At 44.4% G+C, this 24,553-nt stretch overlaps 1 protein-coding gene across 1 annotated transcript; it reads left to right on the top strand.

Moving 5' to 3' along the window:
• Window positions 1–9,902: 9,902 nt before the first annotated feature.
• On the top strand, window positions 9,903–23,780 carry LOC121291257 (major histocompatibility complex class I-related gene protein-like). Its single transcript, XM_041212330.1, has 5 exons — window positions 9,903–10,002; window positions 11,492–11,752; window positions 14,299–14,574; window positions 15,786–16,058; window positions 23,470–23,780. The coding sequence occupies exons 1-5, from the start codon at window positions 9,903–9,905 to the stop codon at window positions 23,778–23,780; spliced, it is 1,221 nt and encodes a 406-aa protein (XP_041068264.1).
• Window positions 23,781–24,553: the final 773 nt, after the last annotated feature.

Here is a 24,553-nt window from a genome sequence, read left to right on the forward strand (position 1 = left end):
ATGATAGGTTGCGTATCTTGAGTGATATCCTGGAAGAACAGTTATACCACCAGAAACTGAGCAGCGAATATAGTGTCACTTTAGCCTTACCAAGTCTCTAACTTACACTGTTACAATACTGAGATACTGTTGAACCCAATAGTGGTTGAGGTTCCCCAATCCCCTTGCTATTACTGGAAAGTCCATCTTAAACTTATGATGGCATTAATTTTGTTTTTACAGCTGTTTAAACAAGTCAGTAAGTGTTAAAACACCCCTTTCTGGTTCATACTTAGATGACTGATAAATTCACAGATAATTTATGTTGTGTTGTCCTGCTGTTTAATCTGGTTTGCTTAGCTGGCCCAAGTTTTTCTCTTTGAACTAGTTACCCTCTGCCTTTTTATGAGGATGTCCGCATTGAACATAGCACCACATTGTATCCATAGCTCTTATAATGAGCGCTCAGCTCTATGCTGCAGCTATACTTCTTCCAATATGTGTATATTTTCACTCACTTGTTCATATATTCATATGTGTGTGATCAGTGTCACAATGGAAACCACTTAAAGCCCTTTTTTTCTAAACAAGTGTATGTGATATATTCATTAAGAACAGAAGTAGTCTCCTGATTATATTCTCCTCAATTGTTCTGATGCTCCAACATAGACAATACAGACTGGCTGTGTATTCCTTATGTTTTTCTTCATGTTAGGATGGCTCTTTCTGAAATGTGTTAATGATGTAGACTTTGGTGTACAGGGCATAATTTCAAAATTTGCGGATGATGCAAAACTTAGAAATATTGTGAACTGTGAGGAAAGCGATAAACTACAATTGGTGCACACATGGTAGATGAATTTTAATGAAGAGAAGTATGAAGCTTGGCTAGAAGAACTAGGAGAGGCAATCTAAAATAAACGGTACAGTTTTAAAGTGGGTGTTGGAGCAGAGGTACCTGGGGATATATGAGCACAAAGCACTGAAGGTGGTAGGGCAGGTTGAGAAAGCAGTCAAATAAAGAATATGGGATCTGAGCTTTATAAATAGGGGTATAGAAGCCTCTTGTGCTGTACCTGTTCTATGATTCAATGATTTTTTTTGCCACTTTTGCATTATGGCGTTCTATAAAGTTGTGTTTGGTCCACATTTTCCCACTTAATCACCATTTGACATTTGGATACCTAAGTTCTAACTGTTAGCCCACACCAAAGTCTCCATTACTGCGAACGTTCCTCTTCACGGAGGAAACCATAGCAAAGTGGCTACAACGGGGAAAAAGAGACCCAGCCTGTTAATCCTTTTCTTATAGTTATACCCATGCAGTTTTGGTATCACCTTGTAAATCTTCTTGGCACCCTCTCCAGTGCATCTGTATGCTTTCAGCACAGCACGCAGTACGTACTAGCTTTAATCGTAAGTTCATTCTGTTATATCTAAGTTTATGATTTATCAAGCTATGTTGAAAAAATTGGTAGTTTCTGTCGAATTGAACTGCATGGAAAGGGTTAAATACCTATGCTAATTGAAACATGTCTGCAGAGGACGGATGTGGGTTACAGTTGCGATGACTCACGGAATATGAAATTAATTAGCTGCTAAACCGCAGTGAGCAGCATTCGTTGAAGATTGTTCAAGCTGGGATAAATCAGACCTTAGGGCGGTTAAAACAGGTAAAAAGGCAATGAGGAGGGGTCAAAAAAAGATCAAAGAGTATCAAAGTTTAAAATGAGCAGCAACAGTATAAAAGTTGCAAGTGCATATTTCTGCCACAGGACAAAGGCTGCCAATAGCAGGGCTGGATGAACATAACTGAAAAGGAGGCAGACCTTTCGTGGTATCTCGAGGACAGTGAGAAGGAGGACGGATATAATGTGTAACTCAATGCAGAACTAAAAAGAAATTCAAGTCTCTGGCCTCTCTCTTCTTGTGTTACATTGAAATCCAAAAGAGACACGGAGACAAGTGGTGCAACCGGTTCTGTGACTCAGACTGTATACAGAGACTGCCGACACTGATTTGCTCAGTTAATCTGTTAAAAACTTGAACAATTGGAGCTCCAGATAGGATAAAAATGCAGAAGATTGACAAATCACACAAGAATAGCAGGATGTGATCGACTGTAGAAACATTAAGAAAATTAAATTAAGAAAAGGTTTTCATTCAGATATGTCTGATTCTAAAGTGGGTGTAGGAGGGGAGAGGCGGTGGAGTAGTGTTATTGTCACTTGTTGAATAATCCAGAGGTTTAGGGTTCTAAATCCTAGCACGGCAGATGGTGAAATTTGAATCCAATAAAAATATGGAATTAAAAGTCTAATGATGACCATGAAACCATTGTCAATTGTGGTAAAAACCCAACTGGTACATTAAATCTGCTGTCCCTACCTGGTCTCTTTATTAACATGTGGGGGCTAGTGCCAAACTGGAAGAAGTATCCCACAGATAGTCATACTCTCGGAAATGTACCTTACAGACAATATCCCAGACACCACCATCCCACCAGCAGGATAGACCCAGCAGAGGTGACAGTACAATGGTAAACACTCAGGAGGGAGTTCCCTGGAAGTTCTCAACATTGACTCTGGAGCCCATGAAGTCTCATGGCATCAGGTCAGATATGGGCAAAGAAACCTCCTGCTGATTACCATGTACCGCACCCACTTCAGCCAATGAATCAGTACTCCTTCATGAGAGATTGGGCTGACAAGGCTTGTATTCACTAGAGCTCAGAAGAATGAGAGGGGATCTTATTGAAACATATAAAATCCTGACAGGACTGGATACAGGGACGATGTTTCCTCTGGCTGGGGGGTCTAGAAGAAGAGGTCACGATCGCAGGATGCAGGGTAGGCTATTTAGTACTGAGATGAGGAGAAACTTCTTCTCTCAGAGGGTGGTGAGCCTGTGGGATTCTCTACCACAGAGGGCAAGTCACTGAGTATATTTAAGAAGGAAATAGATAGATTTCTAGATCCTAAAGGCATCAAGGGGTATGAGGAGAGAATGGAAGACCGGCATTGAGATAGAGGATCAGCCATGATCATATTGAATGGCAGAGCAGGCTCAAAGGGCCGAATGACCTACTCCTGCTTCAATTTTTCTATGTTTCTATGAACACTATTTGGAGGAAGCACTGAGGTTGATGGGACACAGAATGTACTCTGGGTGGGAGCTTCAATGTCCATCAACAATAGTGGCTTGCTAGAACCACTACACACTGAGCTGGCCGAGTCTAAGGAGCATAACTGCTAGACTGGATCTGCAGAAGGTGGTGAGGGAACCAACAAGAGGGAAAAATATATTTGGCCTCATCCCCATCAATCTGCCTACCATAGATGCATCTGTCCATAACAGTATCAGTAGGAGTGACCACTACACAGTTATTGTGGAGACAAAGTACCGCCTTCACAATGAAGATACCCTCCATTGTGTGCGGTACTACCACCATGCTAAATGGGATAGATTTTGAATAGACCTAGCAACTCAAGCCTGGGCAACCATGAGGCACTGTGAGCCTCATCAGCAGCAGCAACCACAATCTGTAACCTCATGGCCTGGTATATCACCCATTGTACAATTACCACCATGCCAGGGGATCAACCCTGAAGAGTGCAGCAGAGCATGCCAGGAGCAGCACCAGGCATACCTAAAAATGAGGTCTCAACCTGGTGAAGCTGTAACACAGGACTACATGCATGTCAAATAGCAAAAGTAGCAAGTGATAAAGCTAAGCAATTCCGTGACCAATAGATCAAATCTAAACTCTGCAGTCCTGCCACACCCGGTCGTGAATGTGTTGGACAATTAAGTAACTCACTGGAGGAGGAGGCTCCACAAATACCCCCATTCTCAATGATGAGGGTGCCCAGCATATCAGTGCAAAAGATGAGGCTTAAGCATTTACAAAAAACTTCAGCCAGAAGTGCCGAGTGGATGATCCATTTCAGCCTCCTCCAAATGTCCCCTCTATCACAGATGCTGATCTTCTGCAGTTCGATTCACTCCATGTGATATTAAGTGTGGCATCAAGGAGCCCTTGCCAAATAGAAGTCAATGGGAATCGGGGAAAACACACCATTGGTTGGAGTCATACCTAGCACAAAGGTAGATGGTTGTGGTTGTTGGAGGTCAATTATCTCAGTTCCAGGACACCACTGCAGGAGTTCCTTAGCGTAGTGTTCTAGGCCCAACCATCTTCAGCGACTTCAGCAATGACCTTCTTTCCATTGTAAGGTTAGAAGTGGGGATGTTCACTGATAATTGCACAATGTTCAGCACCATTCGCGACTCCTCAGACACTGAAGCAGTCCATGTCCAAATTCAACAAGATCTGGACAATATCCAGGTTTGGGCTGACAAGTGGCAAGTAACATCATGCCACACAAGTGCCAGGCAATGACTGTCTCCAGCAAGAGAGAATCTAACCCTAGCCTCTTGACATTCAATGGCATTACTGACTTGGAAATATATCATCGTTTCTACACAGTCGCTGGGTCAAGATCCTGGAACTCCCTCCCTAACAGCACTCTGGGTGTACCTACACCACAGAGACTGCAGTGGTTCAAGAAGGCAGCTCATCATCACCTGCTCAAGGGCATTTAGGATGGGTAATAAATGCTGGCTTCACCAGCACATTCCATAAATGAATAAAAAAAATTCCTGACTCTATTTCTGAATTAAACAAAATTAGTTGTATTCAATCTGGAAAAGTGTGACGTCATACATTTGGGGAGGACAAACAGGACAAGGGAATAGTCAATAAACGAGAAGTTACTGAGAGGGGTTGAGGAACTGAGTGACCTTGGAGTGTATGTATACAGGTCCTTGAAGGTGGCAGGACAGACAGACAAGGTGGTCAAGAAAGCATATGGAATGCTTTCCTTCATTGGGTGAGGTATTGAACGCAAAAGCGGGGATGTAATTATGGAACTGTATAAAATGCTGGTTAGGCCACAGCTAGAATTTTGTGTACAGTTCTTGTCACAACATTACAGGAAGGATATAATTGCTCTGGAGAGAGTACAGAAAAGATTTACAGGAATGTTAAGATAAAAGCAAAATACTGCAGATGCTGCAAATCTGAACAAAAGCAGAAAATGCTGGAAAAACTCAACAGGTCTAATAGCAGCTGTGGAGAGAAAAAAAAAGAGTTAATGTTTCGAATCCATGTGCTTCTTCTTCAGAGCTCTGAAGAAGAGTCATATGGACTCGAAACGTTAATTCTGTTTTTCTTTTTCTCCACAGATGCTGTTAGACCTGCTGAGTTTTTCCAGCATTTTCTGTTTTTGTTTATAAGAATGCTGTCAGGGCATGAAAATTGCAGCTATGAGGAGAGATTGGATAGACTCGGGTTGCTTTCCTTAGAACAGAGGAGGCTAAGAGGTGACCTAATTGAGGCATTCAAAATTACGAGGGGCCTGGATTGGGTAAACAGCAAAGACTTGTTTCCCCTAGCTGAGGGGTCAATTACCAGGGAACATAGATTTAAGGTGATTGGTAGAAGGATTAGAGTGGACATGAGGAAAATTTTATTTCTCCCAGACGGTTGTGCGTATCTGGATTCACTGCCCAAGTTGGTAGTTGAGGCTCAAATGCTCAACTCATTTAAAAGGTACCTGGATCTGCATCTCAAGTGCTGTATCCTGCAAGGCTCCGGACCACATGCTGGAGAGTTGAGAGTAAAATGAGCGGCTAGTTTATTTTTTTCTCTTGTTTTGGCCAGCGCAGACATGATGGGCTGAATGGCCTCTTTCTGCACTGTAACTTTTCTATGGCTCTATGGAGACGGACAGACACCTTAATCTGTAACTTTGGATATCCAAAAATAAAATTTGAGAGGAAAGTAAAGCAAATTCATCCCAATGTTCTACTCAATCCCCATATTCCTCTGCTAATCCTGCTGCCCCTGTTCTTTCCACATAGACCTGAATCCCAAACTAACCCCACGGCCTCACTCTCTTCCCATAGCCCTGTATCAATCCCAAACTATTCCCATTCCTCTGCTTGCTTCCCATAGCTCCATATTGATCCTGAACTAATCTCACCGTCTCACTTAATCCCCACATTGTCCTGTATCAAACCCAATTTAATCCCACTGCCCTGCTCTCTTCCCCATAGCCCTGAGTCAATCCAAAACTAATCCCACTGCCAACGCCATTGAATGCCTGCAGTGCAGCCAGGTGTTCAGGACAGAGCTGCCGAGATTTTCAGATCCCTCCATTTCTTTCCATTCTCTCTGCTCACGGTCCTGATCCTTAGGTGAGGAAATGGGATCTGTGCCCCCGACTCTATTTAATGCAGCAGTTCTCTGTTTTTGCCAACTTTGTAATAAGGACCTTGATTACTAATCAAATAACCGAATGGTGCTGAAATAGTAATCAGTTACAGGGTCAGCAACCATTCCCTATGGGACAGAGGGGGAGCAGGTATGTGGTGTTTCACGTTGATGCATTTGATCCTTTCATGTTGCCCCTTCCCACTGCCCAGGGTCCCAAACATTGCATCTCGACAAAATAGTGATTTTCTTAATTTCTTTCATCTTGCTGCTCACGACATGTTCTCCTCTGCACTGTGGAGGCCAATAGCAGATTGGGTCTTTCTTTTGCTAACACCAGCATTCAGTCCGTAAGCAATGACCACTGAGCTTCTGGTCACCCATCATTTCAATTCTTCACCCCATTCCCACTCTGACCTCTCTGTCCTCAGCATCTGACACTGATCCAATGAAACTCTTAGCTTTCAGTTAGGCACTTTATTGCCTTTTGGCCCTAGCAATGACAATTAAAAGTTTAGATGCTGACCACCAAAGGTTTCCTGGATCCATCTTTTGATTCTAATCTTGTTTCTTCATCACCCTCTTTCACCTTCATCAATAATTCTCTTTGTTTCCATCCTGCTCCCACTTTCCCTCCCTCTGTACTTGCTTAAAAGTTGTTCATCCGCAACATCCAGTTCTGATGAAAGGTCATTGACCTGAAATATTAACTCTCACTTTTCACAGATGTTACCTGACCCATTGAGTATTTCCAGCTTCTCTTCTTTTAGGTATGATTTCCTAAACACGCTGTATTTTGCTTTGGAGTTGACATTAGGATGTGAAAAGTGCATAGAAGTGACTGATACACACAGTGGAACCAGAGGCCACAGAAGGTGCAAATGAAGATGGGCCAGAGCTGGAGGTTGCAGAAGGTGGAGAGGTAGATTCTGCACTGTGATCTCAGCGGTGATTCATCAAGTCGAAAACTAGTGAAACATTTGAGGAAGCTTATGCAGTGGGTGAGATAGGGTGAGGTTTTGATGACTTCTGATCTCCACCTAACAATCGCTGACTTCTTTGGAGCATTATAAATACTCCTGGGAGGTGAGCATTTCTCTTCAGTTGGTAAGGGATACTGTATTCTCCCTGATGTAAGATAGTATAAGAAATTCAGACAAATGAAGGTTGTTACTCACCTTTATTTTTGTAAATAACCATTTCATTGGAATTTACGGGGTTGTCCATTGGGGTTGAAGTTAAGCAGGCTTCATTGAATCATGGTAGTAAACCTTCTTTGGTGGTAAATGCATCCTTCCTGAGATGCAATGCCCAGAACTGAATGCTGTATTTCAGATCCGAGCAATGCTTTGCACAAGCGTATTGTACAGCAACCTGAGAGGGGAAGGGTTAAATCTCAAAAAACACTCATTCTCTATATTTTTGATACATATTTAATTTACTGGTAAGCAACAAGTTACTTCATCATGCAGAGTTACTTCATGTAATCCTTCAAATCCACCTTTGAAATTGAATCCAAGTAGTCTCCAGCTCCAGGTAACCAGTGACCAGAACAATCCTTTCAGCTTCACTGGGCTTGGTTATCAGATCTGCTGCACGACGACCAATAAGTAGCTTCACTCCAGCTTGGTGTTCAAAAGCACAAGAGATTACATTACTGTTACAGCAGCTTCTCTCCTGGTTAATCAGTGTCCTGTGTGTCTTTACAACATGCTGCTTGTTACTTTACTGAATGTTTGCTGTGTGTCCTCAGTCTCCTCTGGTAAGCAATTTAAAAAGCTTATATTTGTGGACAGTATTAGGGGGAGCCCCGCAGTGTCACAAGGTAGTGTCCAGAGTCCCCTGGGCCGGGGAGCATTTTCTTTGCCCTGGGTGTGTCAGTGATTCAGGGTAAGGGCGATCCCTGCAGGAGAGGGTCACTGTGAGAAGTTGTGTCAAAGATTTGTTTGCAAAGTTTTTCAGTGGGGCAGCTGTTTGATGGCCTGACAATTATTGTCAAAATGGGCATACAAATAATAGTAATTGAGATGGCATGAATTAGAGCTGTAAATTGGAAGGGAAAAGAAGGGAAGGTGAGGGGTGGGGATGAGGATTGGGAAAGGCAATGGAACTGAAAAGAAGGGATGAGAATGGGAGGGAATAGGAATGGAGAATGCAAAGGGGAAGGGCAGGGAGCGAATTTCTTTGAGCAATATGTATGCCCTTCCCTCGGTGGGTGTTTGAAGTAGGTTTCTTCTTTTCTCTCTCACGTAATGGATCAGATTTTTGCTTGACCTCCTGGACATTAAACATCAGCTGGGCTGAGGAACAGAAAGGAGACCTGGCCTGGGTATGGGGATTTTCTGGAGGTGGGTTGGATCTCAATCACAGGAAAGTGCAGCAGCTTTTTTTTCCCCTTGTGTGATCCTCCGCTCCACGTTTTGCTTCCTGCTCTCCTCCCAGTTGCTACTTAACATTCAGGTGGCGAAGGTGGAAATCTGCCCCGACGTCATTCAGCTACAGTCATGCCTGATATTGCATTGGGGTGGATTATTCTTCCTCCTCCCCAACTCCCCATCCCTTGTCAAACCCCATCAGCTCCTCTCACTCCATGGAACTGATCTTAAAGTTCATTTCTACATTTTAAAGCCCACCGTGGCCTCCATCCTTCCTGCCTATGCAATCTGTTCCAGTCGTATTTGCCACATGCTGCTCCACTCTGGCTTATTCTCCACCTCCATTGCCTCTGTTCTGGTAGCTCTTGAGTCTCAGTCTCTCATGCCCCAGTCTTCCTCAGTATGTCTGCCTTGTATCTTCCCACCCTCCAGAAGTTGCTGTAGATCCTTCTATGTGAACTGTGATTTTGAACCTGCTTATGCTCCTTATTCTTGGCTTTCCCTCCTGCTAGGTGCTCTGAGGTGTCTATCTATATTGATGTAAGCTGCTGTACCCAGTCAAAGCATCTCATAGAAACAGGAGGTTGCTATTCAACTCCTGGAACCTATTCCACCATTCAATTATATTGTGGCTGACTTCTATCTTCACTCCATCAATCCGTCTTGCTTCCATTACCCTTAACTTCTTTGCCTAACAAATATCCCATCCATCTGTTTCAAAAAATTCACCTGACTCTCCCAACTTCAATAACTCTTTGAGACAGAGAGTTCCAGATTTCCATCTACTTTTTGTGACGAAGTGCTTCCTGATGTCACTGCCCCCTTGTCCTGCAATCCCCCACTAAAATTTAGTTTTATTTGTTTATGGGACGTGGGCATCACTGGCAAAACCACATTTATTGTCCATCCCTAACAGTTTTCCTCTATCCAGCATTTCAAATTCTTTAACCATCTAAATTACACAGTCCCTTACTCTTCACTATTTAATGGAGCATACACTATTCAATGCAACATATCCTCATATTTTAACAGCCTTAGCCCTAGGTTCAAACCACCTCACGTAATGAATGCAGTTTCCTTTAAGACACCAGTGATTACACTTCAAAACTACTTCATTGGCTTGAAGCCTTTTGGGATGTCTTGAGGTTGTGACAGGCGCTATATAAATGTAAATTCTTTCTGAACCTCCTCCTCCATCAATCGGGAGACACTGAAGTCGGTGTAGAGTCTAACCCTGCCCTCCGGCTCCACCTTCGCCTCACAGAAACACAATGAACTTTGGCACTTCCCAAGCTGCCGCTCTGCCCAAGAATGAATTTTTATTTCTGAGCAAACTACAGGTTTATTATAGTCTGATGAGTCAAGGCCAAAGTAAACAATGTGTCTAATTATGGAGATAATTTGCTGCTGACTTTACAATAATTCAACATGTTCCTGAGATATGGGGAGGTGGTGGTGTAGTGGTAATATTGCTGGCCTAGTAATCCAGAGGCCAAGCTAAAGCTTTTGGGTACACTCGGTTCAAATCCCACCAAGGCAGCTGGTGGAATTTTAATTCAATTAATAAATGTGGAATATAAAGCTAGTCTCAGGTGAGTTGATCATGAAATTATCATCGCCTGTCGTAAAAATCCATCTGGTTCACTAATGTCTCTTAGGGAAGGAAAGCTTCCATCCTTACCTGGTCTGGCCTACATGTGACTCCAGTCAATGTGGTTGACTGTTAACTGCCTGATGAAATGGCCTAGCAAGCCACCCAATTCAAGGGCAATTAGGGATTGGCAACAAATGCTGGCCTTGCCAGCAACGCCCATATCCCGTGACTGAATATAAAAATAAATCATCTTACTGTGTTGTTAATTTGAATAAATTGGCATATCGGACAATGCCAGTGTACCCACCTGTGGCGGGAGAATCACGGGAGGAATTTTCCAGTCAGGATTGCTGGCGTCCATTTTGAGAGGTGGCAGAAAACCCCGGCTTCCGTATTCCAATATTCCTCTCCGTGAAAATAAACGCTCCCTTTGCTCCTTTAATGATGATGTTTAGCTTATGTCCCTATTGTTACTGACTCACCAAACAATAAGAAATGTTGATTCTCATTACTGCCCCCACCAATAGCTTTGCCACCTCAATAAGATCTTCTTGACCTTGTCTGTCTCAGTGGAAAGAATCCCAGTCTCTCCTCGTTGCTCAATCCTCTCAGACCAAGGGAATGACCTGGGCAAATCTCTTCCACAACCACTCCCTGATCTTGACAGGATCCAAACTTGGACACAATATTGTAACTGTGATCTTTGGAATTCTCTATCCCAGAAAGTTGTGGATGCCTATTCATGGATATTGTAGTAATTATAGTTTTGGGAAATGTTGGACTGTAGCTTTAAGAATATCCTGTGATGTAAGATTGCATGACCTCTGTAAACCAATGTGTTAACAGTGTGGGTTACCTCCACAGACAGTAGAGATGAAGTTATGGAGTTGAAAGCACACGTGTAGTTGCTGCTGGCTGTCTTGTAAATAAACCAAATATTTCCATTAGCGAAGTCTGTCTAAAGAGCAACTCTGTAACAAACTGGTGACAAGGCAGTTCTATAACAGATATATTTGGGAATGAGCTTGATAAATTCTAGAGTAGTAAGGGGATCGAGGAATATGGGGATTGGGCAGGATAATGGAGTTGAGCTAGAAGGTTAGCCATGACCTTATTGAATGGCAGAGCAGGCTCGAGGGGCCTTGTGGCCTATTCCTGCTCCTATGTCTTGTGCTCTAGATTAGTATTAACATGTGCCATTCTTAATTTCAGTTAGTTTACAATCGATGACAATTTTGAGTCAGGTTCCTGTTTGTGACCCTGCAGATTTTCACATCCTCGCGTTCTACTACTTATTGAATTTTGGCCAGGCTGAGCTGCCTGAGTACAGTTTGGTGGCGATGCTGGACGACTGTCAGATAGCCTACTTCGACAGCACTCTGCAGCAGATTGTACCCAGACAGCGATGGATGGCTGAGTCCTTCCAGAGGGATCACTGGGCTGCTATGACTATCACAATGGCAGGATTCCACGGTCTCGTCAGAGGAAACATCGAGATATTTTACCGGCAGCGCCGTGGAGCTTCAGGTAGGTGTCCTCACAGTGACAGGGCAGTGACCATGACTAGAGGAAAGGATTTGTATTGCTACAGAGCCTTAGAAATTTATGAACCACTTCACGCCCAATAAATGACTTGAAATTAGCTGTTCATTGTCACTTTCTGGAATAACTTGGCAACCCTCTGACAGTGCAGCAATCCTTCAGTACTGACCCTGTGACAGTGCAGCACTCCCTCAGTACTGACCCTGTGACAGTGCAGCACTCCCTCAGTACTGACCCTGTGACAGTGCAGCACTCCCTCAGTAATGACCCTGTGACAATGCAGCACTCCTTCAGTATTGATCCTCTGACAGTGCAGCACTCCCTCAGTCCTGACCCTCTGACAGTGCAGCATTTCCTCAGCACTGACCCTCTGACAGTGCAGCCCGCCTTCAGTACCATCAGCCCAACATACTACTTTGGCACAGTGATAGTATTAGCTCACTGTCAGAGTTATGGAATCTGATTGGACAGGCAAAAAATATGAACTAAACGTTGGGCAATATAGGAAAACAATATCTCTGAAAACTTCCTCTGCTGGCGAATTGAGGAAGGTGCAGAAGACTAGACTGGTCCCTGTTAACCTCAAACCCTTGATAACTCGAGATATCATCCAGCTTCCTTTCAAACACTCCAATCCACACTCACTGCATATCCTGACAAATTGTTCCTGAGATTAGTGATTCCTTGTCACAAGATGGTCCTCTTGTCTTCTAACCCATGGACTGCTTGGGCCAAATGGCTTCTTTCTCTGTTGTAAATACTATGTAAGCTTCTACTAAGTTAAAAGTTCTGCACAGCGGGACTTCTAAAAAAAAAAAATTCTTGAGATGTGGGCATCGCTGGCAAGGCCAGTACTTATTGGCCTTTATAAAATGATGAGACAGTGATGATGAGCCAGGTGGATGGAGTCTTAGTTGAACGTAACTAGGAATGCAGGAACTGGATAATATTTCTCAGTTCCTCAAGCCTACTCCATCATTCAGTTAGTTAACAACTGATTTGCATTTTGACCCATCGACCTGACTTTGCTTATTGTTTGATATCCTTACCCAACAAAAATCTTTTGATGAAAGCAAAATACTGCGGACGCTGAAATAAAAATGAAAAATGCTGGAAAAACTCAGCAGGTCTGGCAGCATCTGTGGAGAGGGAAACAGAGTTAAAGTTTCGAGTCTGTATGGCGCTTCTTCAGAGCTAAAGAGAAGTAGAAAATCTTTTGATTTCCGCCTTTTATGTTCCAATTGTCCCCCAACATCCATGGACTTTTAGAGGGAGAGAGAGGGACAGAGACAGAAAGCGTTCCATCTTATTTCACCCTTTCTGTGGAAAACTGCTTCCTGATTTTGCTCCCAGATGTGCTGGCTCTAATTTTAAGATGATGCGATTGTCCTTGGTTTTTTTCCCCCCAAATTAAACTTTATTTCTAACATTTATAAAAGTACGTTAACAAACCATTTCAAATTTGACATCATATAACATGCAAAATGGATCAGTTTCATTCAATGCAGTGGCAATCTGAGGTGCCTCACTACACTTATAATTACAGGTTATACTTATAATGTACATTTATATGTCAAACATATGGCCCAAAGGGTTTTACACGGTTTCCAGCCTCTCAGTTTACAATGGCAGGAGGGCCTTAGACAGTGGGCTTTCCCCACTGAGCCTCTGCAATGGCTGTTCCAAATGTTACTGCGTCCATGGGCATGCAGTCCTGGACTTTGGGATGTGCCAGTCTGCAACACTGGATCATTGACAGCTCTTGGCACTGGAAGACCAACAAGTTTTGGGCAGGACAGAGCGTACTGTTCACCTGAGTTCATGGTCCTCCAGCAGCAGATGACATTTATCTCTGGATGTGTCCCTGGGAACAGCCCGCAGAGCACAGAGCCCTACATTATGAAGCTGCTCTGGATGGATCTCGACAAAAGCTGCTGCATCTTATTCCAGACCTGCTTAGCAAAAAGGCATATTCCAGAGGGAGGTGGGTGATGGTCTCTTCCCCAACACAGCCACCTCAAGAGCAGTCTGCAGAGAGGGTGTGACTCCGGACTTGCAGAGAGGATCTGATCAAGGAGGATCTTTCTCGTCAAGCTATGCCTTGCGGCTTGTTTGAAAGTCCTGGAGATGAGGTATTCTTCCAAATAACTTTGACAGTCTGCTCAAGGAATCATTCAACAGGAGCCACCATCTCTTTTCACTGCAGGGCAGAGCCCTGAGGACATTTCAATCCTGATTGTCCTTGAATCCCCCCCCATTAGGGGAAATTGTTTCTGTGGAATTCCTTCCATTAAGCTCTCCACCTCTCTCTCTCTCTTTGAGGTGTTACTGAAAACTGACCCCTTTATAAAAGCTCTCGGTCGCCTTCCCTGATATCCTTTCATGTGGCCCAAGGTCAAATCTTGTTCAATGATGCCGCTGTGCAAAGCCTTGGAACATTTTATGCTGTTAAATTTGCTGTATAAATGCAAACTACCTGACTGAAACCTTTTCACGTTGTGGATTGATTTGAATACTAATGCACTTTACAGGTATTTTCTTTGTCCAGGGAACATGTGGCTGCAAAATATCCAGTGATAATTCCACGGATGGCTTTATAAAGCTGGGATACGATGGAGAGGATGCATTTGTTTTTGACAAGGACAGAAGAAGTTGGAATCCGCTAAATCCAGAGTTCCAGAGGTTAGCAGCCCGATGGAATGCCAACTCCTTCATGAACAAGTACTTCAAGGCTCTGTTGGAAAAGGACTGTGTGAAATGGCTGCTGATTTACCTCGAGTGTGGGCAAGGGGTTTTGCAGAGGAGAGGTACGTCATGGGAGTGGTGACCAGAGGGAGCACCGCCAAGTGGCACAGACTAAATTTTATACCCAGGTCTCTCCTTAGCTGTTCCTGGACAGGATACAAGTGAGTTGGTAATGCAACTGGCCGCAATACACAGCAGTGCCTGCTGTAGGGTGTGAGGTGGGGAGGGGGTAGGATTTCGGCAGCTGAGCTAAATTCAATTTTTTTACCTAGTAACCATGTCAGGATGGGATAGGATTGGCCTAAGCTATAATACCTCACTTGTTGAATGGCTTCCTGGGTCTCATTGTGTAATAATGGGTACCTGTGTGCCATGCAAAAGTGTGGCTTTGTGTCGAATTTTAGAGAATTCAAAGCGCAGAAAGAGGCCATTTGGCCCAACTGGTCTATGCAGGCATTTATGTTCCACACAAGCTGTTTCCCAGCTGACTTCATCTCACCCTATCAGTAGGTCCTTCTATTCCTTTCTCCCTCATGTGTTCAGCTAGTACAATGTAGCTCTACTATTCACCTCAACTAATCTAGGTGCAAATGTCATATTCTCACCACTCTCTGGATAAGGAAGTTTCTCCTGAAGTATTTATTCATGACTATTGTATATTTATGGTCTTTGTCATCTGCCCAAATGGAAACAACATTTTTCTTTATTCTTTCATAGGATTTGGACATTGCTCGCAAGACCAGCAATTTTTCATATGCTTCATAATTCCAGATTTTATTCATTGAATTTAAATTCCACCAGCTGCTGTGATGGGATTTGAACCCATGTTCCCAGAGCATTAGCCTGGGCTTCTAGATTATTAGTCCAGTGAAGCTACCACAATGCCAACATCCCCACCAACCACTGTAACCCCACCACCATCACCCACTCCCCCATCTTCTCTACATCTCCATACTGAACCCCTTCATAATTTTAATAACATCTAGTCGGTCACCCCCTCAGCTTTTCTTTCCTTATGTTGTATGTCACAGCACCAGTCACCTGCCTTCAGCTAAGAAGGTTGATGGACAGGGAAATGATAAAGGAATGAAAAGAGAATTTTCATGAATAGAAAGGCAAAATCCGACAGGTGCTGGAGATCTGAAAGAACTAGAAAAGGCAGGTAATTCTTGGCAGCACCTGTGGAGAGAGAAAGGGGGTTAATGGTTAAGGTTGATGATCTCTCATCAGAACTATAAGATCAGTGATTTTAGTCTTTGTTTCACTCTGGCAGCCACCCCGGAGGTGTTCATTGGGAATAAGACCAAGGCTGAGCAAGGGCTGAGGCTCTCCTGCCTTGTGACGGGCTTTTATCCATGGCCCATCGATGTGACATGGTTGAGGAATGGCGAGGAGGTCTCCGACAGTGAAACCAGTGGCACGCTGCCCAACCAGGATGAGACATACCGGGTGATGAAAACGATTGAGCTAAGTGGAGATGATGGGGAGAGATATTCCTGTCATGTCGAGCATGCCAGCCTCCTGCAGGGCCTTGACGTGCCCTGGGGTAAGTGACTAGTTACATGGTGGCAGGGTCCTTCCACCAGCCCTGGTAGAAAATAGGACAGAGTGTTTGGAAAGGGCTAGGAATCTAACTTCAAGCACATTAGATAAAAGGATGACAATGAGAAAGGGGACGGGAAATACAGGACTGAAGGTGTTGTATCTGAATGCACGCAGTATATGAAATAAGGTAAATGAGCTTGTGGCGCAGATTGAAATTGGCAGGTATGATGTGGTGGGCATCACGGAGACAGGGCTACAAGGGGATCAGGACTGGGAGCTAAATATCCAAGGATATACATCCTATCGAAAAGATAGGCAGGTTGGCAGAGGGAGTAGGGTTGCTTTGTTAGTAAGAAATGAAATTAAATCGATAGCAAGAAATGACGTAGGGTCAGATGATGTAGAATCTGTGTGGGTAGAGTTGAGGAACCGCAAAACCATAATGGGAGTTATGTACAGGCCTCCGAACAGTAGTCAGGATATGGGGCACAAGATACACCAGGAGATAGAAAGGGCGTGTAAGAAAGGCAAGGTTACAGTGATCATGGGTGATGTCAATATGCAGATAAACTGGGAAAATCAGGTTGGTAGTGGATCCCAAGAAAAGGAATTTGTGGAATGTCTACGAGATGGCTTTTTGGAACAGCTTGTGGTGGAGCCCACTAGGGAATAGGCAATTCTAGATTTACTGATGTGTAATGAGGCAGATATTATAAGGGAGATTAAGGTGAAGGAATCCTTAGGGGGAAGTGACAATAATATGATAGAATTTACCCTGCAATTTGAGAGGAAAAAGCTGGAATCAGATGTAACGGTATTACAGTTGAATAAAGGCAACTACAGAGGCATGAGGGAGGAGCTGGCTAGAATTGACTGGGAGATGAGCCTAGCAGGAAAGACAGTGGAACAGCAATGGCAGGAGCTTCTGGGAGTAATTTTGGAGACTCAGCAAAAATTCATCCCAAGGAAGAAGAAACATACTAAAGGGAGGACGAGGCAACCATGGCTGACAAGGGAAGTCAGGGACAGCATAAAAGTGAAAGAGGAAGCATACAATGCGGTAAAGAGCAGTGGGAAGCCAAGGGATTGGGAAGCCTACAAAGACCAACAGAGGACAACTAAAAAAGAAATAAGGAGGGAGAAGATTAAGTGTGAGGGTAAACTAGCCAGTAATATAAAAAAAGATTGCAAGAGTTTTTTAGATATATAAAGGGTAATAGAGAGGCAAAAGTAGACATTGGGCCGCTGAAAAATGACGCTGGAGAAGTAGTAGTGGGGAACAAAGAAATGGCGGAGGAACTGAATAAGTACTTTGCATCAGTCATCACGCTAGAAGACACAAGTAACATCCCCAAAGTTCAAGAGAGTCGGGGGGCAGAGGTGAGTATGGTGGCCATTAACAAGGAAAAGGTGATAGAAAAACTGAAAGGTCTGAAGGTGGATAAATCACCTGGACCAGATGGATTACACCCAGAGTTCTGAAGGAGATAGCTGAAGAGATAGTGGAGGCGTTAGTGGTGATCTTTCAGGAATCACTGGAGTCAGGGAGGGTCCCAGAGGACTGGAAAATTGCTAATGTAAACCCCCTGTTTAAGAAGGTAGTGAGGCAAAAGACGGGAAATTACAGTTTGATTAGCCTGACCTTGGTCATTGGTAAGATTTTAGAGTCCATTATTAAGGATGAGATTTCAGAATACTTGGAAGTGCATGGTAAAATAGGGCAAAGTCAGCATGGTTTCATCAAGGGGAGGTCATGCCTGGCAAATCTGTTAGAATTCTTTGAGGAGGTAATGAGTAGCTTAGACAAAGGAGAGCCAATGGATGTTATCTACTTGGACTTCCAGAAGGCCTTTGACAAGGTGCCGCACAGGAGGCTGCTCAGTAAGATAAGAGCCCATGGTGTTAGAGGCAAGATACTAGCATGGATAGAAGATTGGCTGTCTGGCAGAAGGCAGAGAGTGGGGATAAGGGTGTCCTTCTCAGGATGGCGGCCGGTGACTAGTGGAGTTCTGCAGGGGTCAGTGTTGGGACCACAACTTTTCACTTTATACATTAATGATCTAGATGAAGGAACTGAGGGCATCCTGGCTAAGTTTGCAGATGATACAAAGATAGGTGGAGGGACAGGTAGTATTGAGGAGGCGGGGAGGCTGCAGAAGGATTTGGACAGGTTAGGTGAATGGGCAAAGAAGTGGCAGATGGAATACAACATGGGAAGTGTGAGGTCATGCACTTTGGTAGGAAGAATAGAGGCATAGACTCTTTTCTAAATGGGGAGAGAATTCAGAAATCTGGAGTGCAAAGGAACTTGGGAGTCCTAGTCCAGGATTCTCTTAAGGTTAACTTGCAGGTTGAGTCAGTAGTTAGGAAGGCAAATGCAATGTTGGCATTTATTTTGAGAGGACTAGAATTTAAAAGCAGGGATGTGCTGCTGAGGCTTTATAAGGCTCTGGTCAGACCACATTTAGAATACTGTAAGCAATTTTTGGCCCCATATCTCAGGAAAGATGTTCTGGCCCTGGAGAGGGTCCAGAGGAGGTTCACGAGAACGATCCCAGGAATGAAATGCTTAACATATGAGGAAGGTTTGAGGACTCTGGGTCTATACTCGATGGAGTTTAGAAGGATGAGGGGGGATCTGATTGAAACTTACAGAATATTGAAAGGCCTGGATAGAGTGGACATGGGGAAGATGTTTCCATTAGTAAGAGAGACTAGGACCCGAGGGCACAGCCTCAGAGTAAAAGGAAGACCTTTTAGAACAGAGATAAGGAGAAACTTCTTTAGCCAGAGAGTGGTGAATCTATGGAATTCATTGCCACAGGAGGCTGTGGAGGCCATGTCATTGAGTGTATTTAAAACCGAGATAGATATGTTCTTGATTGGTAAGGGGATCAAAGGTTACGGGGAGAAGGTGGGATAATGGGGTTGAGAAACTTATCAGCCATGATTGAATGGCGGAGCAGACTCGATGGGCCGAAGGGCCTAATTTCTGCTCCTATGTCTTATGGTCTTATCACTCGGTTTGCTCATTCAGAGCAAGAAGCCCCAGGGTTAGGTTAGCTGGTCTTGCCTGTTTATTTTTTAAAAGGTGAGAGACTGCTAAGTGTTGGTAGTCAGAGGATTGGGGCATCCCTAAACAATGAGGGATATAGGCCTCACGAGCCTGTTTCACCATCCAGTGATTGAACCATGACTCAACTCCAGTTACCCTCCTTTGTCCCAAATCCCTTATTAATATGGTGAACAAAAATCTATCAATGTCATCTTTTAAAAATTAACCATCGATGTAGCATCAACCACCTTTTGCAGAAGAGACTTCCAAACCATAAAACCATAGAAAAGTTACAGCACAGAAGGAGGTCATTCGGCCCATCTTGTCCATGCTCACCCAAGGACACCCAGGCACCCTTTCTAATCCCACCTTCCCACACCCAGCCCATAGCCCTGCAGCTTACAGCACTTAAGGTACTTTTATACGGCTCTGGTCAGACCACATTTAGAATATTGTGAGCAATTTTGGGCCCGTATCTCAGGAAGGATATTCTGGCCCTGGAGAGGGTCCAGAGGAGGCTCACGAGAACGATCCCAGGAATGAAAGGCTTAACATATGAGGAACTTTTTAAAAGAGTTTAGAGTTTCTGCCTCTACCACCAACTTGGGCAGCGAATTCCAGACACCCAGTGCCCTCTGCATAAAAAAGTTCTTCCTCATGTCCCCCCTACACCTCCAGCCACTTATCTTGAATCTATGTCCCCTGGTTCTAGAATTCTCCACCAAGGGAAACAATTTTATCCTGTCCACTCTATATCTTCCCCTCATAATTTTGTACACCTCAATCAAGTCACCTCTCAGCCTTCTTTGTTCTAAGGAAAATAACCCCAACCTATCCAATCTCTCCTCGTAGCTACACTTTTTTGTCAAGCTCTTCTTGTAGAAGGTGAATCCATGCTACATGCACTCCAAGGCCAACATACCCTTCCCATGATGTGGCACCCACATCTGCTCTCAGCACTCCAGATGTGGCCTCAATTGGGGCTTTGTACAGCTGAAGTAAGACTTCTACTTTCTTGTATTATAGCCCTCTAGATATAAGTGCCAGCATTCCATTAACCCAAAACAAAAACAGAATTACCTGGAAAAACTCAGCAGGTCTGGCAGCGTTGGCGGAGAAGAAAAGAGTTGACGTTTCGAGTCCTCATGACCCTTCAACAGAACTAGGTGAATCCAAGGAGATGGGTGAAATATAAGCTGGTTTAAGGTGTGTGTGGGGGGGGGGGGGAGAGAAGTGGATGGGGGGTGGTGTGGTTGTAGGGACAAGCAAGCAGTGATAGAAGCAGATCATCAAAAGATGTCACAGACAAAAGAACAAAAGAACACATAGGTGTTGAAGTTGGTGATATTATCTAAACGAATGTGCTAATTAAGAACGGATGGTAGGACACTCAAGGTATAGCTCTAGTGGGGGTGGTGGGAGCATAAAAGATTTAAAAATATTTAAAAATAATGGAAATAGGTGGGAAAAGAAAAATCTATATAAATTATTGGAAAAAACAAAAGGAAGGGGGAAGAAACAGAAAGGGGGTGGGGATGGAGGAGGGAGTTCAAGATCTAAAGTTGTTGAATTCAATATTCAGTCCAGAAGGCTGTAAAGTGCCTAGTCGGAAGATAAGGTGCTATTCCTCCAGTTTGCGTTGGGCTTCACTGGAACAATGCAGCAAGCCAAGGACAGACATGTGGGCAAGAGAACAGGGTGGAGTGTTAAAATGGCAAGCGACAGGGAGGTTTGGGTCATTCTTGCAGACAGACCGCAGGTGTTCTGCAAAGCGGTCGCCCAGTTTACGTTTGGTCTCTCCAATGTAGAGGAGACCGCATTGGGAGCAACGAATACAGTAGACTAAGTTGGGGGAAATGCAAGTGAAATGCTGCTTCACATGAAAGGAATGTTTGGGCCCTTGGACGGTGAGGAGAGAGTAAGTGAAGGGGCGAGTGTAACATCTTTTGCATGGGCATGGGGAGCTGCCATAGGTAGGGGTTGAGGAGTAGGGGGTGATGGAGGAGTGGACCAAGGTGTCCCGGAGGGAACGATCCCTACGGAATGCCGCCGGGTGCGGGGGTGAAGGGAAGATGTGTTTGGTGGTGGCATCATGCTGCAGTTGGCGGAAATGGCAGAGGATGATCCTTTAAATGCGGAGGCTGGTGGGGTGATAAGTGAGGACAAGGGGGACCCTATCATGTTTCTGGGAGGGAGGAGAAGGCATGAGGGCGGATGCGTGGGAGATGGGCCGGACACGGTTGAGGGCCCTGTCAACGACCGTGGGTGGAAAACCTCACTTAAGGAAGAAGGAGGACATGTCAGAGGAACTGTTTTTGAAGGTAGCATCATCGGAACAGATGCGACGGAGGCGAAGGAACTGAGAGAATGGGATGGAGTCCTTACAGGAAGCGAGGTGTGAGGAGCTGTAGTCGAGGTAGCTGTGGGAGTCGGTGGGTTTGTAATGGATATTGGTGGACAGTCTATCACCAGAGTTTGAGACAGAGAGGTCAAGGAAGGGAAGGGAAGTGTCAGAGATGGACCACATGAAAATGATGGAGGGGTGGAGATTGATAGCAAAATTAATAAATTTTTCCAAGTCCCGACGAGAGCATGAAGCTGCACCGAAGTAATTATCGATGTACTGGGGAAAGAGTTGTGGGAGGGGGCCGGAGTAGGACTGGAACAAGGAATGTTCCACAAACATCATAAAGAGCCAGGCATAGCTGGGGCACATGCGGGTACCCATAGCCACACCTTTTATTTGGAGGAAGTGAGAGGAGTTAAAGGAGAAATTATTCAGTGTGAGAACAAGTTCAGCCAGACGGAGGAGAGTAGTGGTGGATGGGGATTGTTCGGGCCTCTGTTCGAGGAAGAAGCTAAGGGCCCTCAGACCATCCTGATGGGGGATGGAGGTGTAGAGGGATTGGATGTCCGTGGTGAAGAGGTAGCGGTTGGGGTCAGGGAAGTGGAAATTGTTGATGTGACGTAAGGTGTCAGAGGAATCACGGATGTAGGTGGGGAGGGACTAGACAAGGGGAGAGAGAAGGGAGTCAAGATAACGAGAAATGAATTCTATGGGGCAGGAGCAAACTGACATGATTGGTCTACCGGGACAGTTCTGTTTGTGGATTTTGGGTAGGAGGTAGAAACGGGCCGTCCGAGTTTGGGCGACTATCAGGTTGGAAGCTGTGGGAGGAAGATCCCCAGAGGAGATGAGGTCAGTGACAGTCCTGGAAACAATGGCTTGTTGAACCCACTTTGATTATTTTCTGAACCTATTCAGGACATTTTAATGACCTGGACTCCCAAGTACTTTTTGGACTGCTGCTGTTTTACCCTTTCCCCATTTAGAAAATAGGCTGTTCTATCCTTTTTAGATCCTAAGTGAATGACCTACATTGAAATGCATTTGCCATAGTTTTGTCCATTCACTTAATCTATCAGTAACTCCTGTGGGTTCTAAGTTTCCACCTACACTGCTAACTAATTTCTTTGTCTCCTCAGCAAATTTGGATATACAGCTTTCCATCCCATCAACTCTGTTTTAAATAAATAGTGAATAGTTGAGGCCACAACACTGATCTCTGTGGACTCCAGTCACATTATGTCTAGGGTAGGATGCAAAAGAGGATTGATGTAGAGGTTCAGCAATGATTTTATTGAATGATGGGTCAGGCTTGAGAGACCATATCACCTACTTCTGCTCCTGTTTCTTATGTTTTTACAATATGCTTTGCTGCTACAATGTAGACTGGATTAGCTGTTTCACTTGGCCCACAACAGGAGGAGAACAGGACTGTTGAGCTGGGGTGCGAGTAGGGTGTATACTGCAAAAACAATATTTGATTGAACGAGTGATCAAGTCTATGGAACAGGCATTTGGCCCTTTGTGATTATGATGTTTGCTAGAGTAATCCCAAATTAATCCCATTGCCCCACTCTCTCCCCATATCCCTTTCTCAATCCCAAACTGATCCCACTGTCTCACTATCTTCACATAGCCCTATATCAATTGCAAAATAATTCCGCTCTCCCACTCACTTTGCATAGCCCTGTAGCAATCCTAGACTAATCCCACAGTCCTGTTCTCTCCCCGTGGCCCTGTATTGATCCCAAACTAATCCTATTGTCCTCCTCTGGCCTCATAGCCCTGTATCAATCACAAACTGGTCCATTGTCCCACTCTTACCCCCCCATAGTCCTACACCAATCTCAAACTAATCTTTTGTTCATGAAAGGTTGCACATAAATGTAAAACATTATTTCTCAAATATCAGACATGGACAGTACTAGTTTGTGGCTTAATGAAGTACAGAATTGGTAGTAAATTATTATTTATCAATATCATTTTAATAACACCGTTATGTGTCAGCAGAGAGAGTGACACAAGGAGGCGTGAAGGTCAGAATTGTGATTGGAGCAGCAGCCCTCTCCCTCACTCTTCTTGGCATCATCATTGAGTTTGGTTTCTGGAGCCAGAGGCCAAGTGATGTGACTAGCAGCAACCGGCAGAGACTGGCAGACACTTGCAGAGACCAACAGGCACTAACAGAGACTGACGGAGGCCAGCAGAGGTTGACAGAAACCAGTAGAAGCTGGTGTAACTGGCGGAGGATATGCAGAGACTGGTGGGAGACGAGCAAGCACTGGCAGAGTCCAGCAGAGAGTGGCAGAGAGCAGCAATGACCAGCAGCAACTGTCCGAGACAGTTGAGAATGGCAGAGATCAGAGAGACTGGCGGAAACCATCAGAGAATGGCAGAGACTAGCAGCGATCAGCAGAGATTCATACATTCATAGGGCAAAGATTGTGCATCTGCTTCTTAAATGTTATTTGTAAATGTAAAATAAATCTTCAAAAAATACATGCTGCTGAGATTGACAAGTTCCTAACTGCTAACCGACTGTGTTTCCATTCCCAGTAGCCAATGCCCGGGAATAATTTATTTTCTTCCATTCTCTTCCCACATTCTCCTCAGATTCCGAACACTTTACTGGGGATCATGCCAGCACCCTCCAGAACAGATCCTGTGTTCCTTCTTCGGATATTTGATGGAGCTCTGTGGAGCTAGTGTTATTGTGTATTTGTCCATCCTGTACCTGTCCTGGGAGTGTTTGATGGGGACAATGGAGAGGGAGCTTTACTCTGTATCTAACCCCTTGCTGTACCTGTCCTGGGAGTGTTTAATGGAACAGTGTAGCGGGACCTTTATTCTGTATCTAACCTCGTGCTGTACCTGACCTGGGAGTGTTTGATGGGCACAGTGTAGAGGAAGCTTTACTCTGTATCTAACCCCTTGCTGTACCTGACCTGGGAGTGTTTGATGGGCACAGTGTAGAGGGAGCTTTACTCTGTATCTAACCCCTTGCTGTACCTGACCTGGGAGTGTTTGATGGGCACAGTGTAGAGGGAGCTTTACTCTGTATCTAACCCCGTGCTGTACCTGTCCTGGGAGTGTT

The sequence above is a fragment of the Carcharodon carcharias genome, chromosome 19 (assembly GCF_017639515.1).
Source record: "Carcharodon carcharias isolate sCarCar2 chromosome 19, sCarCar2.pri, whole genome shotgun sequence".
Taxonomy (NCBI): Eukaryota; Metazoa; Chordata; class Chondrichthyes; order Lamniformes; family Lamnidae; genus Carcharodon; species Carcharodon carcharias.